Source organism: Pristis pectinata, chromosome 10 (assembly GCF_009764475.1).
Source record: "Pristis pectinata isolate sPriPec2 chromosome 10, sPriPec2.1.pri, whole genome shotgun sequence".
Taxonomy (NCBI): domain Eukaryota; kingdom Metazoa; phylum Chordata; class Chondrichthyes; order Rhinopristiformes; family Pristidae; genus Pristis; species Pristis pectinata.
Window position 1 is genome coordinate 101,397,905 of NC_067414.1, and position 15,805 is coordinate 101,413,709.

The 15,805-nt window shown below is 47.0% G+C and overlaps 1 protein-coding gene across 1 annotated transcript in view; it reads right to left on the bottom strand.

Moving 5' to 3' along the window:
- The window catches only part of btbd9 (BTB (POZ) domain containing 9), a 107,532-nt gene that overhangs the window by 64,940 nt on the left and 26,787 nt on the right, over window positions 1-15,805 (bottom strand). The window contains exons 4-5 of the mRNA XM_052025345.1: window positions 9,025-9,289; window positions 8,261-8,480 (exon numbers count right to left, since the gene is read on the bottom strand). Of these exons, the coding sequence (XP_051881305.1) occupies window positions 8,261-8,480; window positions 9,025-9,289 (485 nt within the window). The remainder of the gene's footprint in view (window positions 1-8,260; window positions 8,481-9,024; window positions 9,290-15,805) is intronic.

Genomic DNA, 15,805 nt, shown 5'->3' on the forward strand with positions numbered 1-15,805 from the left:
ATGACAATAAACTCGACAGTGACTCTTGAACGGACCTCTCATACACTAAAAGATGAAATCTTGATCTCCTAATCTACCTTGTCGTGGCCCTTGCACTTTATTTGCCTGCCTGCACAGTACCTCCTCTGTAACTATAACACTAGATTCTGAATTCTGTTTTCCTTTTTACTACCTTGATGTACTGATGTATGGAATGATCTGCCTGGATGGCACACAAACAAAAGCTTTCCATGTGGCAGTAATAAACCAATCCCAGTACCTCCTCTGGCAGCTCATTCCAGATACTCACCACCCTCTGCATGAAAAACATGTTCCTCAGATCCCCTTTAAATTTCTCTCCTCCCACGTTAAATCTGTGCCTGCTAGTTCTATACACCCCTGCCTTGGGAAAAAGATTTTGACTATGTACAAGATAATAAGAGGCATAGCTCGAGTGGACAGTCAGAGACTTTTTCCCAGGGCAACAATGGCTCACATGAGGGGACATAATTTTACAGTGATTGGAGGAAGGTATGGGGGGATGTCAGAGGTAAGTTTTTTTTACACAGAGAGTGGTGGGTGCGTGGAACACACTGCCGGCAGAGGTTGTGCGGACAGATACATTAGGAACATTTAAGAAACTCTTAGATAGGCACGTGAATGATAGAGAAATGGAGGGCTATGTGGGAGGGAAGGGTGAGATAGATCTTAGAGCAGGATAAAATGTCGGCACAACATCGTAGGCTGAAGGGCCTGTACTGTGCTGTACCGTTCTATGTTCTACTTATCTTATCTATGTCTCTCATAATTTTATAAACCTCCATAAAGTCACCCCTTAGCTCCTAAGCTCCAGTGAGAATAAACTCAGCTTATCCATTATCTCCTTATAACTTAATCCCTCCATTCCAGGCAACATCCTGGTGAATCTCTTCTGCATGCTCTCTATTGCTCTTGCATCCTTCCTGTAGTGTGGTGAACAGAACTGTATATGATACTCTAAGTGCAATCTAACCAATGTTTTATACAGTTGCAACATGACATCCCAACTCTCATGCTCAATGCCTCAGCCTATGAAGCCAAGCATTCCAAATGCCTTTTTAACTACCCTACTTGCCTGTCTCTCTACTTTCAGGGAGTTTTGGACTTTCACCCAAAGGTCTCTCTGTACATCAATGCTCCGAAGGTCCCTGCTGTATGTCCTCCCAGAATTTGACCTCCCAAAGTGTATCACCTCACACTTGTCGGGATTCAATTCCACCTGCAACCACTCTGCCTGGCTGATCTATGTCCCCCTGTATCCTTAGACAACCTTCTTTGCTATTTGTGACTCCACTGAGGAGGACTGGGAATAGCACGTAGAACAGTACAGCACAGGAACAGGCCCTTTGGCCCACTATGTCTCTGCTGACCATAATGTCAAGTTAAACTGTTCCCATCTGCCTGTACATGATCCAAATCCCCCCTTTTCCTGGACATTCATTTGTCTATCTAGAAGTCTCTTAAACACTACTACTCCTCAAAGCCTGTTCCAGGCACCCACCACTCTCTGTGTAAAACATTTGCCCCGCACATCTCCTTTAAATTTTCCCCCTCACCTTAAATGCATGTCCTCTAGTATTTGACGTTTCTACCCTGGGAAAAAGATACCGGCTGTCCATTCTATCTCTGCCTCCCATAATTTTATAAACTGTCTATCAGATCTTCCCTCAGCCTCCGATGCTCCAGAGAAAACAACCCAAGTTTGTCTGACCTCTCCTTCTAGCTCATGCCCTCTAACCTAGGCAGCATCCTGGTGAATTTCTTCTGCACCCTCTCCAAAGCCTCCACACCCTTCCTGTAGTGAGGCAACTAGAACTGCACACAATACTCTAAATGTGGCCTAACCAAAGTTTTATACAGCTGCAATGTGACTTCCCGACTTTTATATTCAATGCTCCGACCAATGAAGGCAAGTAATCCTTATGCCTTATTTACCACTCTAGCTCATTTGCAGAGCTTGTCTTATGATGATAGGTTGAGTGAGTTAGGGCTTTTCTCTTTGGAGAGGAGGAAGAGACATGACTTGATAGAGGTGTACAAGATGATGAGAGGCATAGATCGAGTGGACAGTCAGAGACTTTTTTCCAGAGCGAAAATGGCTCACACAAGGGGGCATAATTTCAAGGTGAATGGAGTAAGATATAAGGGGGATGTCAGGGGTAAGTTTTTTCACACAGAGAGTGGTGGGTGCATGGAATGCACTGCCGGCAGAGGGTGTGGGGGCAGATACATTAGAGACACTTAAGAGATTCTCAGATAGCCACATGAATGATGGATAAATGGAGGGCTATGTGGGAAGGAAGGGTTAGATAGATCTTAGAGCAGGATAAAATATTGGCACCACATCGTGGGCTGAAGGGCCTGTACTGTGCTGTAATGTTCTATGTAGTTGCCTCTTTCAGGGAGCTATGGACTTGGACCCCAACGTCCCTCTGTACATCAACGCTGTTAAAGGTTCTTCCATTAACTGTGTACTTTCCCTTTACATTTGACCTTGTAAAGTGCAACACCTCAAACATTCGCGGATTAAACTCCATCTGCCATTTCTCTGCTCATATCTGTAACTGATCTGTATCCTGCTGTATCCTTTGACAACCTTCTTCACTGTCCGCAACCCCACCAATTTTTATCTCATCTGCAAAATTACTAACCCACCTATCTACATTTTGGTCCAAGTCATTGATATATATCACAAACAGCAGAAGTCCCAGCAGAACACTACTGGTTACAGACCTCCAGCCAGAATAAGACCCCTCCTCCACCACCCTCTGTCTTCTGTGGCCAAGCTAATTCTGAATCCAATTTCCTAAGTCATCATGGATCCCATGCATCTTAATCTCCTGTCTGAAACTCCCATGAGGGACCTTGTCAAATGCCTCACTAAAGGCCATGTAGACAACATCCACAGCTCTATCCTCATCGATAGCCTTCGTCACCTCTCCCAAAACCTCAAGCAAGTAAGGCAAGACTTGCCCTGCACAATGCCAAGCTGACTGTTCCCAATTAGCCCCTGCTTTTCCACATGCCAGTAAATGTTTTAGAATTCAGCAATGGAAGATCAAGTAATTGCTAAAGAAAGGGAAAATAGAACTTGAGTAAACTAGCCAGATATATAAAAAACTGTGCGTACATCAATCAGGTTGTTAAAAGGGAAATACTAGAGAGGGCACGTATGGATCCCTTACAGACAGACATGGGAAAGAAGAAAGAAATGGCAGAGGAATTAAACAAGCACCCGATGTCTAGAACAACTAACTTCCCAGAAATACTGGAGAACCAAAGGTCCAGTGTAAATGATGAATAAAATAAATCACTATCAGTAGAGAGATACCAGGAAAGGTAAGAGCCTGATTGCTGGCAATTCCCAGCGAGCCGATGATCTACATCAGAGTTTTATAAGAGCGGTCCACTTAAACGAGAAGGGCAGCAGGGATAAGTCAATTAATCAGAGGCCAGTGAGTCCAATGTCAGTGGTTGGGAAAGTATTGGAAAAAACTCTGAGGGATGGGATTAATCTACTCTTGGAAAGGCAAGGAATAATCCAAGGTAGTCAGCGTGGATTTGTTGGTCAGAGATCCTGTCTGACTAATTTGATGGAGTTTTTTGAGGATGTAACTGAATACATTGATCCACAACTCCATCAATCCTTGTGTCACCTCCAAACATAGTAATGGGCCCTCCTACATTTTCATCCAAATTATTTACAATATATTGCAAACAGCAGAGGTCCCAGCACTGATTCCCTGTGGAACACCACTGGTCACAGACCTCCGGTCAGGATAACACCCCTCCTCCACTCCCCTCTCTACATCCAAGCCAATTTTGAATCCAATCGACCAAGTCTCCATGGATCCCATGTGACAATCTCCCGGATCAGCCTCCAAGAGGGACCTTGCCAAAAGCTTTACTAAAGTCCTTGCAGACAACATCCACTGCCCTACCCTCATCCATCACCTTCGTCACCACCTCAAAACACTCAGTCAAGTTAGTAAGATATGTCTTCCCACACAAAGCCATGCTGACTGTCTCTAATAAACTCATGTTTTTCCAAATGACAGTAAGTCCTATCCCTAAGAATCTTCTCCAATATCCTCTTCTTGTTACTACCATCGGGGAAAAGGTATGGAAGCCTGAAGACCTAAACTCAATGATTCAGGAACAGCCTAAGAGATAAGATCTCTTTATTAGTCACTTGTATATCGAAACACACAGTGAAATGCATCTTTTGCGTAGTTTGTTCTGGGGGCAACCTGCAAGTGTCGTCACCCATCTGGCAACAACATAGCATGCCCACAGCTCCTAATCTGTACATCTTTGGAATGTGGGAGGAAACCAGAGCACCCGGAGGAAGCCAACGCAGACATGGGGAGAACGTACAAACTCCTTACAGACAGTGGCCGGAATCGAACTAGGGTCGCTGGCGCTGTAAAGCATTAACCTAACCACTACACTACCGTGTCTGCCTTCCCCTTCACCATCAGACTTCTGAACGGTCCATGAACACTACCTCATTATTCCTTTTTTAATTGTGCACTTTATTTATTTTTGTAATAGAATGTAGAACACTACAGCACAGTACAGGCCCTTTGACCCACAATGTTGTGCTGACATTTTATCCTGCTCTGAGATGCATCTCACCCTTCCCTCCCACATAGCTCCCCATTTTTCTATCATTCATGTGGCTATCTGAGAGTCTCTTAAATGTCCCTAATGTATCTGCCTCCACAACCTCTGCCGGCAGTGTGTTCCATGCACCCACTCTCTGTGTAAAAAACTTACCCCTGACATCCCCCTTACACCTTCCTCCAATTACCTTACAATTATGCCCTGTAGTGAGAGCCATTTTCTCCCTGGGAAAAAGTCTCTAACTGTCCACTCGATCTATGCCTCTTATCATCTTGTACACCTTTATCAAGTCACCTCTCATCCTCCTTCTCCCCAAAGAGAAAAGCCCTAGCTCACTCAACCTGTCCTCGTAAGACATGCTCTCCAATCCAGGCAACGTCCTAGTAAATCTCCTCTGCACCCTCTCTAAAGCTTCTACATCCTTCCTATAATGAGGCGACCAGAACTGAACACAATACTCCAAGTGTGGTCTAACCAGAGTTCTATAGAGCTGCAACATTACCTCGTGGCTCTTAAACTTAATCCCCCGACTAATGAAGGCCAACACACCATACGCCTTCTTAACAACCCTATTGACCTGTGCGGCAACCTTGAGGGATCTACGGATGTGGATTTAAGGCAGAGATTGATAGGTTCTTGATGGGTAAGGGGGTTAAGGGTTATGGGGAGAAGGTGGGAGAATGGGGTTGAAAACAGAAATCGCAATTGAATGGTGGAGCAGACCCGATGGGCTGAGTCTCCATCTTTATCAAGTCACCTCTCATCCTCCTTTGCTCCAAAGAAAAAAGCCCTAGCTCGCTCAACCTATCCTCATAAGACATGCTTGGTCCGCATCACGGCTTGGTACGGCAACTGCGCTGCCTAGGACCGCAAGAAACTGCAGAGAGTTATGGACACAGCCCAGCGCGTCACGGAAACCAGCCTGCCCTCCCTGGACTCTGTCTTTACCTCTCGCTGCATTGGTGAAGCAGCCAGCCAGCATAATCAAAGACCCCACCCACCCAGGTCATTCTCTCTTCTCCCCTCTCCCATCAGGCAAAAGATATAGGAGCCTGAGGGCACATACCATCAGGCTTAAGGACAGCTTCTATCCCATGGTGATAAGATTATTGAACTGTTCCTTATACGATGAGATGGACTCTGACATCACAATCTAACTTGTTTTGACCTTGCACCTTATTGTCTACCTGCACTGCACTTTCTCTGTAGCTGTGACACTTTACTCTGTACTGTTATTGTTTTTAACCTGTACTATCTCAATGCACTCTATACTAACTCAATGTAACTGCACTGTGTAATGAATTGACCTGTACGATTGGTATGCAAGACAAGATTTTGACTGTACCTCGGTACAAGTGACAATAATAAACTAACACCAATGCTCTCCAATCCAGGCAACATCCTGGTAAATTTCCTCTGCACCCTCTCTAAAGCTTCCACATCCTTCCTATAATAGATTTTATGTCTTTGCACTGTACTGCTGCCACAAAAACAACAGATTCCACATCATACGTCAGTGATAATAAACCAGATTCTGACTCAATAACTGCCCAACCACTGACGTGAGGCTCACCAGCCCATGATTTCCTGGATTATCCTTATTGCCCTTCTTAAACAAAAGAACAACACTGACCATTCTCCAGTCTTCTGGGACCTCGCCTGTAGATGGAGAGATCTCTGTAGGTTTTCTATCCTGGAGCTTGATGGAGGAACATGAGATGTGGAAACTGATCAGACAAGGTCTTGTTGAAATATGGAACACGCTAGGCGGGTTGAATGGCCAGCCCTGATGCTATGTCCTACCTGCTTATGGCCCTCCAGCTCATAGCAAAGCTGTTTATATGCATTCTTTGCCATTTGTCTCAATTCCTTCCCCACTGACTGTATTTTAATTTGCTCTGAGAGGTGGAGTTGCTGGCAAGCAGTTGCTGCCATTCCCACCGGCACGTGTTGGCAGTGGGACTGTCCCTGGTCTGAGAGTGCTCTGATGAATCAGGGAGTATCTCTGGTCCCAAAGGGAAAGCTGAGAATCTTGTGCGAGGAGATCAGGTCTCACAAATCTGACCGAGTTCATTCGAGGAAAAAATTATGAAGGCAGGGTGGTAGACGTGGTTTACATCAATTTTGGCAAGGCTTTTGACTAGCTGGTCCAGAATGTTAAGGCAGAGAGGATCCTGGGAAAGCTAGCAAACTGGATGCAAGACTGACTTAGGCAATAGGAGACAGAGGGTGGTGGTGGAGGGATGTTTCTCTGACTGGAAGTCTGTAACAAGTGGTGTACCACAGGGGTCGGTGCTGGGGCCTCTTTGTGAGGAGAAGGTGGCCGGTCTGATTAGTAATTTTGCAGATGACATGCAAATCAGTGGAATTGTAGACAGTGAAGATTAGCTGGAAAGCAGCAAATGGAATTTAATCCAGACTATGTAAGGTAATGCACTTTGGGAAGTCAAATTCTGGTAAGTAAATGGCAGTATTGGTGTAATGGAGAGATCTTGGGGTGCAAGTCCATAGCTCCCTGACACAGGTGGATAGGGCAGTGAAGGTGGTATATGGCATACTTGTCTTCATAAGCTGAGGTATTGAGTATAAGAGTTGGGGCATCACATTACAGCTGTCCAAAACATTGATGAGATCGCACTTGGAGCACTGTGTACAGTTCTGGTCGCCACACTACAGGAGGGACGTGGTAGCAACAGAGAGAGTGCAGAAGAGATTCACCAGGATGTTGCCTGGAATGGAGGGCCGTCATTAGGAGAGATTGGACAGGCTGGGTTTATTCTCGCTGGAATGTTGGAGGCTGAGGGGTGACCTCATACAGGTTTATAAAATTATGAAGGGCTTGGGTAGGCAAGAGAGTCAGAGTCCTTTCCTCAGGCCAGAGGAGTCTAAAACTAGAGGGCACAGGTTTAGGGTGAGAGGGGGAATATTTTAAAGGGGACCCGATGGCATTAGGTATATGGAATGACCTGCCAGAGGTGGTGGTAGAGGTGTCAAAGTCGACCAGTCAAGTTTATTGTCACAGGCACAGGAGCAATGAAAATCAGACTTGCAGCAGCCTCACAGCTGGGTACATTTACAATGCTTGATAAACACATGGAGAGGTCCATGGATCACAGGGTCACAGAGTTTTACAGCACAGAACAGGCCCTTTGGCCCAACTCGTTGGATCTGGAAGGAGCAGAGGGACATGGGCCTGATGCAGGCAGACGGGATTAACGTAGGTCGACATCATGGTCGGCACGGCCAAAGGGCCTGTTTCTGTGCTGTACAAGGTGCTCCACAAGTGATCCTTTCTTCAACCAGGCATTCAGCAAGGGGTAACCAGTGGATGAAGGAGTTTACTGCACTGGTTGGTTCGTGTTTGTGCTCTCAGCTGTCTGTGGTGCTTACAGTCACAGAGTCACCCAGCACTGGAACAGGCCCTTCGGACCATCATGTCCATGCTGACCACCGTCCCCATCCCCACTAACCCCATTTACTAGCACTGGGTCCGCAGCCTTCTGTGCCTTGGAAATGCCTTTCCAAGCATTTAGATTCCCAAACCACTGGGAGGGTCCTGAATTGCGGGTCTGCAGACGATCTGCTCAGAGATCGGACCATGAGAGGATTCGGTTACCTGCTGTCCCGGTCCCACAGCAACATGCGGATGTGGTTGAGAATGGATGCCTGGCCCAACTTCACCTCGATGGCCGACCGGCAGTCCTCGTCAATCGGATGTCGTGAGAAGCCATGGTCCAGGTCGTAATTCTGAGTGTCCCCATCAAGCAGAGCCGCCTTCAGCTCTCCCCCGATGACCTGCGCCCCATGCTTCATCGAGGCAATGTTCTCATCTGGGACTGGGGAACACAACGGTGAAACACGTCAGCAGGAGCTCCACTTCTCACCCACGCAGGGCTGAGAGCCAACTCAAACAGAGGTACCGAGGGTGGGAACAAACCATTAAAGGCCAACAGAAAACACTCTGTGCTTGAGCACAACACCACTGGGGCATGTGGATCTGCATTCCCGACGACAGTTCCTTACAATCCATCAGGACATGTCATTGAAGGGACTGCTACTCCGTGAGTGTAACCTGCACTGTTACTCCCTGACTGTGTCCCCTGGTGTTACTTCATGCATGTGACCTGCACGTACTCTGTGAGTGTGTCCCTGGTGTTATTCCGTGAGTGTTCCCCCTGGTGTTACTCTGCGAGTGTGACCTGCACTGTTACTCCCTGACTGTGACCCCTGGTGTTACTCTGTGAGTGTAACCTGAGTGTGACCTCTGGTGTTACTCACTGAGGATGCCCCGCACTGTTACTCCATGTGTGTGTGCCCCGCTGTGCTGACACCCACTGAGTGTTACGGAGTACTGGCTGTGCCCCCACTGCTGGTACTCACTGAGGATGCCCCGGTAGTTCAGCTCCATATCGCGACTCTCAGAGCGAATTTTGATGGCATCTAAGATGGTGTCAGCGGAGAGAAGAGCCGAGGGCCGCACAACGTTCAGCAGCTCCGTTAAACTCATCAGCGGAAGCCGGACTGTCTTCATGATTTCTTCGTGCATCTCCTCCGGATTCTGTTTGCACCAGCTCATTAGAGCCAGAAAAATATCCTTCTCCGGAGCAGCAAAGGAATCTCGGGACACGACCTTGAGCAGAGCTGTCTGTGGGGATGAGACAGAAGGCTTAGCTGTACACACCAAAGACTGGACCACCATGTGACATCATACACCAGCACTCACCTCTCCCATACATCTACCCATCCTCAGTTTGAATCTCAATACAGCTCACTACAAGCCCAGGGTCCAAACCTCTCCGTCACCACAGTCATCTCACCCATTAAACTTCACATCACGAGGGTCGATGATATTGTTGCCATCAGTGAGACCTTGTTGATGGATGGGCAGGGCTAACAACACAGTATCCCAGGGTATAGAACCTTCAGGTGAGACAGAGGGAGCAGTAAAAGGGGAGGAGGTACTGCACTGTTAATCAAAGACTGCATTACTTCAGTATTGAGGGAGGACAGCCTATAAATTTCCTTAAACGAGGCCTTATGGGTAGAAATTGGAAACAAGAAGGGTGTTGGTGGGAGTGTATTATAGATCTCTCAACAGGGAACAGGGATAGAGGAAGATATGATAAGGTTTCTTTATTAGTCACATATACATTGAAACACATAGTGAAATGCATCTTTTGCGTAGAATGTTCTGGGGGGGGGGCAGCCCACAAGTGTCGCCACGCTTCTGGCGCCAACATAGCATGCCCACAACTTCCTAACCCGTACGTCTTTGGAATGTGGGAGGAAACCGAAGCATCTGGAGGAAACCCACGCAGACATGGGGAGAACGTACAAACTCCTTACAGACAGCGGCCGGAGATATGTAGGCAGATATCAGAGAGATACAATAAAAAGATATTGTACTGGGAGATCTCAATTTCCCAAATAGGCATGGTAGTGTAAGGGCTGGCACTGTAGTGTAGCGGTTAGAGTAACCTTATTACAGCGCCAGCGACCCGGGTTCAATTCTGGCCGCCGTCTGTAAGGAGTTTGCACTGGATCAACCCTGGTTCGGTGAAGCATGCGGGAGGGCATGCCTGCAGCAGCACCAGGCACCCCTCAGAGTGAGCAATCACATTGGTGAAGCCACATGCACACCACACAACACAGACAGCGAGCAATGGACAGGGTTAAGTGATCCCACAACCTACCGATCAGATCTCAGTTCTGCAGTCCCTTTCCCTTGTACTACCTCAATGCACTGTTGTAAAGAAATGATCAGCATGGACGGCATGCAAAACAAAGTGTTTCCACTGTACCTCGGTATGTGTGACAATAATAAACCGAATTACCAGTCCCGCCACATCCAGTTGTGAATGGAGGTGGACAATGAAACAAGGAAGGATGTGGAAGCTTTAGAGAGGGTGCAGAGGAGGTTTACCAGGATGCTGCCTGGGTTGGAGAGCATGTCGTATGAGGATAGGTTGAGTGAGCTAGTGCTTTTCTCTTTGGAGAGCAGGAGGATGAGAGGTGACTTGATAAAGGTGTACAAGATGATAAGAGGCATAGATCAATTGGACAGTCAGAGACTTTTTCCCAGGGTGAAAATGGCTCACATGAGGGGACATAATTTTAAGGTGATTGGAGGAAGGTATGGGGGGATGTCAGAGGTAAGTTTTTTTTTTACACAGAGAGTGGTGGGTGTGTGGAACGCACTGCCAGCAGAGGTTGTGGAGACACATACATTAGGAACATTTAAGAAACTCTTAGATAGTCACATGAATGATAGAAAAATGGAGGGCTATGTGGGAGGGACGGGTGAGATAGATCTTAGAGCAGGATAAAATGTCGGCACAACATCGTAGGCCGAAGGGCCTGTACTGTGCTGTAAAGTTCTATGTTCTATTTATCTTGTCTATGCCTCTCATAATTTTATAAACCTCCATAAAGTCACCCCTCAGCTCCTAAGCTCCAGTGAGAATAAACTCAGCCTATTCATTATCTCCTTATAACTTAATCCCTCCATTCCAGGCAACATCCTGGTGAATCTCTTCTGCATGCTCTCTATTGCTCTTGCATCCTTCCTGTAGTGTGGTGAATATAACTGTATATGATACTCTAAGTGCAATCTAACCAATGTTTTATACAGTTGCAACATGACATCCCAACTCTCAGTAATGTTGTATGTGACACACTGGAGAAGCAAGCTCCTCAAGTATCACCATTCTCAATGACGGGGGAGCCCAGCACATCAGTGCAAAGGAGAAAGCTGAAACACTGGAAGAACCTTCAGCTGGAAGTGCCGAGTGGATGACCCATCTCAGCCTCCACCAGTGGTCCTCAGCCAGTCCTCAGCCAATTCAACTCACTCCACACCAAGGCAGCTAAAGGCACTGGATACAGCAAAGGCTCTGGACCCTGACAACATTCCAGCGATAGTTCAGAACACCCACACTCCAGAACTTGCCGTGCCCTCGGCCGAGCTGTTCCAGTACAGCTACAACACTGGCATCTATCTGATAATGTGGAACGTTGCCCTGGTATGTCCTGCCCAATTGATGGGGCAATCAAGCAGAACTTGCCCAGCCACAGCCTGCTCCCAGAAGCTCTGTTTGGGGTCTGACAAAGTCACTCAGCTCCTGACCTCATTACAGCCTTGGTCCAAACGTCCACAAAAAAACTGAACTCCAGAGGTGAAGTGAGAGTAACTACCCTTGATATCATAGAACAGGACAGCACAGGAACAGGACCTTCAGCCCACCATGTCTGTGCCAAATTAAACTAATCCCTTCTGCGTGTATATGGTCACATTCCCCCATTCCCCGATTATTCATGTGTCTAACAGCCTCTTAAACACCACTGCCATATCTGCCCCCAGCAGCCCATCCCAGGCACCCACCACTCTGTGTAAACAAACTTGCCCTGCACATCTCCTTTAAACGGCCCCCCCCCCCTTAAATATATGTCCTCTGGTACTTGACATTCCTACCCTGGAAAAGGATTCTGACTCTCTACTCTATCTACGCCTCTCATTATTTTATAAACTTCTACTAGGTGTCCCTTCATCTTCCGAAGCTCCAGAGAAATCAATCCAAGTTTGTCCAATAGCTCATGCCCTCTAATCCAGGTAGCAATATCAAGGCAGCATTTGATTGAGTATGGCATCAAGGAGCCCTGGCTAAACTAGAATCAGGGGGAAAACCCTCGGGAGATCTCACCTGCCCCACAGCTACCAACAAGATAGTGCCGCACCATCACTGACCTCATCACCTCGGGAGAGTTCCTACCCACAGCTACCAACATGATAGTGCCCACCAGGACATTACCTCCTGCACCATCACTGACCTCATCACATTGGGAGATCTCCTCCCCACAGCTACTAACAGGATAGTGACCACCAGGACAGTGGCCACCAGAACATTATCTCCTGAACCATCACTGACCTCATCACATCGGGAGATCTCCCCCCACAGCTACCAACATGATAGTCACCACCAGGACACTATCTCCTCACCATCACTGACATCACCTTGGGAAGAACTCCCCCCCCACAGCTACCACCATGATAGTCCCGCAACCTAGGACTGCCCATTTCTATCCGCTCCCCAAAATCCGCACCAACCTGTGCCCACCTCGCCTCCCCTCTTTTGCCCACCTATCACTGCTCCGCTTTTCCCTCCTATATACTGGGCTTCCTCTTTTTCCATCTTCAGTCCTGAAGAAGGGTCCTGACCCGAAATGTTGACCACCTGCTTTTCTCCACGGATGCTGCCTGGCTTGCTGAGTTCCTCCAGAATCAGAGTGTTTTTCATCTAGATTCCAGCATCTGCAGTCCTTTTTTTCACTAGAAAAACCTCCACTGGTTGGTATCATACCTAGCACAAAGAAAGATGGTTGTGGTGGTTGGAGGGATATGGCAGAAAAGATTTAGTTTAATTTGGCATTGCGTTTGGTGCAGACATTGTGGGCCGAAGGGCCTGTTCCCGTACTGTGTTCTATGAAGCAGACTTTGTGGTTGGAGAATTCAGTGAAGGGGTAGGTGAAAGTCTAGTGCAGGTCTCCACAAATAAAGAGGTACTAGATGCCTTAGTGGGTTTAAAGGTGACTAAGTCCTCAGTTCTAGATGGGATTATCCCAGGTTACTATGAAAGTCAAGGGAAGAGACAGCTGGGCTCTTCGCTGTCCACAAGTGAGGGACCAGATGACTGGAGGACAGCAAACATGGTCCCCCTTTCAAGAAAGGCAGCAGGGAAAAGCCTGGTAACTGTAGACCTGAGCCTAACATCAGTAGTGGGGAAGATACTGGAGAAAAATCTGAGGGGGGAAGATTAATGACTTTCTGGAAAGGCAGGGACTAACCAGAGACAACCAACATGGCTTTATCAAGAGTAGATCCTGTCTGATCAATTTAGTTGACTTTTGAAGAAGTAACAAAGTGTATCGATCAGGGCCAGGCAGAAGATGTGATCTAGATGGACTTCAGTAAGGCTTTTGACAAGGTCTCACATGGTTCAAAATATTAGAGCCCATGGGATCCTGGACAAGTTGGCAAACTGGATCCAGAATTGGCTTGGGAATAGGAGACAGTGGATGATGGTAGAGGGCAGTGTTTGCGATTGGATGCCTGTGACAAGTGGATTCCCACATGGATCGGGGTTGGATTCCTTGTGTGTAATGTACATGAATGACTTGGAAGTGGACGTATGAGTCAGGAGCAGTAAGTTTGCAGATGATATGAAAATCGGCAGGGTGTTGTTGATGGTGTGGAAGGTAATTTTAGGCTGCAGAGAAATATTAATATGTTGGTGAAATGGGCTGAAAGCAGTGGAAAGGGTGAGCAGCTTCAAGTTCCTGGGCATCAACATCTCAGAGGATCCATCCTGGACCCAACACATTGATGCAATGACGAAGAAGGCACGCCAGCAGCTCTACTTTGTTAGGAGTTTGAGGAAATTTGGTACGTCAGCAAAGACTCTTACGAATTTCTATAAACGTACAGTGGAGAGCATTCTGACTGGTTGCATCACTGCCTGGTACGAAGGCTCCAATACACAGGATAGCAAGAGGCTGCAGAGGGTTGTAGACTCAGCCAGCTCCATCACGGGCACAATCCTCCCCACTGTCGAGGATATCTTCAAGAGGTGGTGCCTCAAGAAGGCAGCATCCATCATTAAGGACCCTCACCACTTGGGACATGCCCTCTTCACGTTACTACCATCGGGGAGGAGGTACAGGAGCCTGAAGACCCAAACTCAATGATTCAGAAAAAGCTTCTTCCCCTCTACCATCAGATTTCTGAACGGTCCATGAACACTACCTCAATATTCCTTTTTTGCACTATTGATTTATTTTGTAATTTATAGATTTTTATGTCTTTGCACTGTACTGCTGCCTCAAAAGCAACAAGTTTCACGTCATGTCAGTGATAATAAATCTGATTCTGAGATGGAATTTAATCCAGACAAATGTGAGGTGATGCACTTTGAGAGTACTAATGAGGCTAGGATGCAGAATCATTGAGTTATACAGAAAGGAAACAGGTCCTTCAGCCGAACTCGTCTGTGCTGGCCAAGATGCCCACCTAAGCTAGTCCCAATTTCCCACGTTTGGCTAATATCCCTCTAAACCTTCCCTACCCAAGTATTTATCCAAATGTCTTTTAAATGTTGTTAATGTACCTGCCTCAACCACTCCCTCTGGCAGCTCGTTCCATAAACACACCACTCTCTGCCTGAAGAAGTTGCTCCTCGTCCCTTCTACATCTTTCTCCTCTCACCTTAAACCTATGCCCTTCATTCTTTGATTCCCCAAACCTGGGAAAAGGACTGTGTGCATTCACCCTATCTGTGCCCCTCATGATTTTATACACCTCTGTGAGGTCACCCCTCAATCTCCTACATTGCAAGAAATTAAAACTTGGCCTGTTCACCTCTCTCTATAAATCAGAGCCTCGAGTCCTGGCAGCATCCTCGTAAATCTTCTCTGCACTCTTTCATGATGTCTTTCCTACAACAGGACGGCCAAAACTGTACAAAATACTCCAAGTATGGTCTACCAATGTCTTGTACAACTGCAATATGACATCCAAACTCCTATACTCAATGATGATCAGCGAGCCAAACACTTTCTTCACCACCCTGTCTACCTGTGACGCTGCTTTTAGTGAACCATGTACCTGTACCCCGAGGTCCCTCTGTTCTACAACACCTCCCAGCGCCCTGCTGTTAGCTGTGAAAGTCCTAGCCTGGTTTGACTTCCCAAAATGCAACATTTTGCACTTACCTGAATTCAACTCCATTTGCCATTCCTTGGCGCACTGACCCAGCTGATCAAGATCCCCCTGTAATGTTTGATAACCTTCTCCACTGTCCACTATACCACCTATTTTAGTGTCATACACAAACTTACTAACCATGCCTTGTACATTCACATCCAAATCATTTATATAAATAATGAACAAAAAAGGTCCCAGCACTGACCCCTGAAGCACACCACAGGTCAGGGGCCTCCAGTCCAAAAAACAACCTTTCACATCACCCTCTGCTTCCTACCACTGAGCCAATTATGAATCCACTAGCCAGCTCTCCCTGGATCCCATGCAATCTAATCTTGCAGGTCAGCCTGCCATGCAGGACCTTGTCAAAGATCTTGCTAAAGTCGATATAGACAACATCCACTG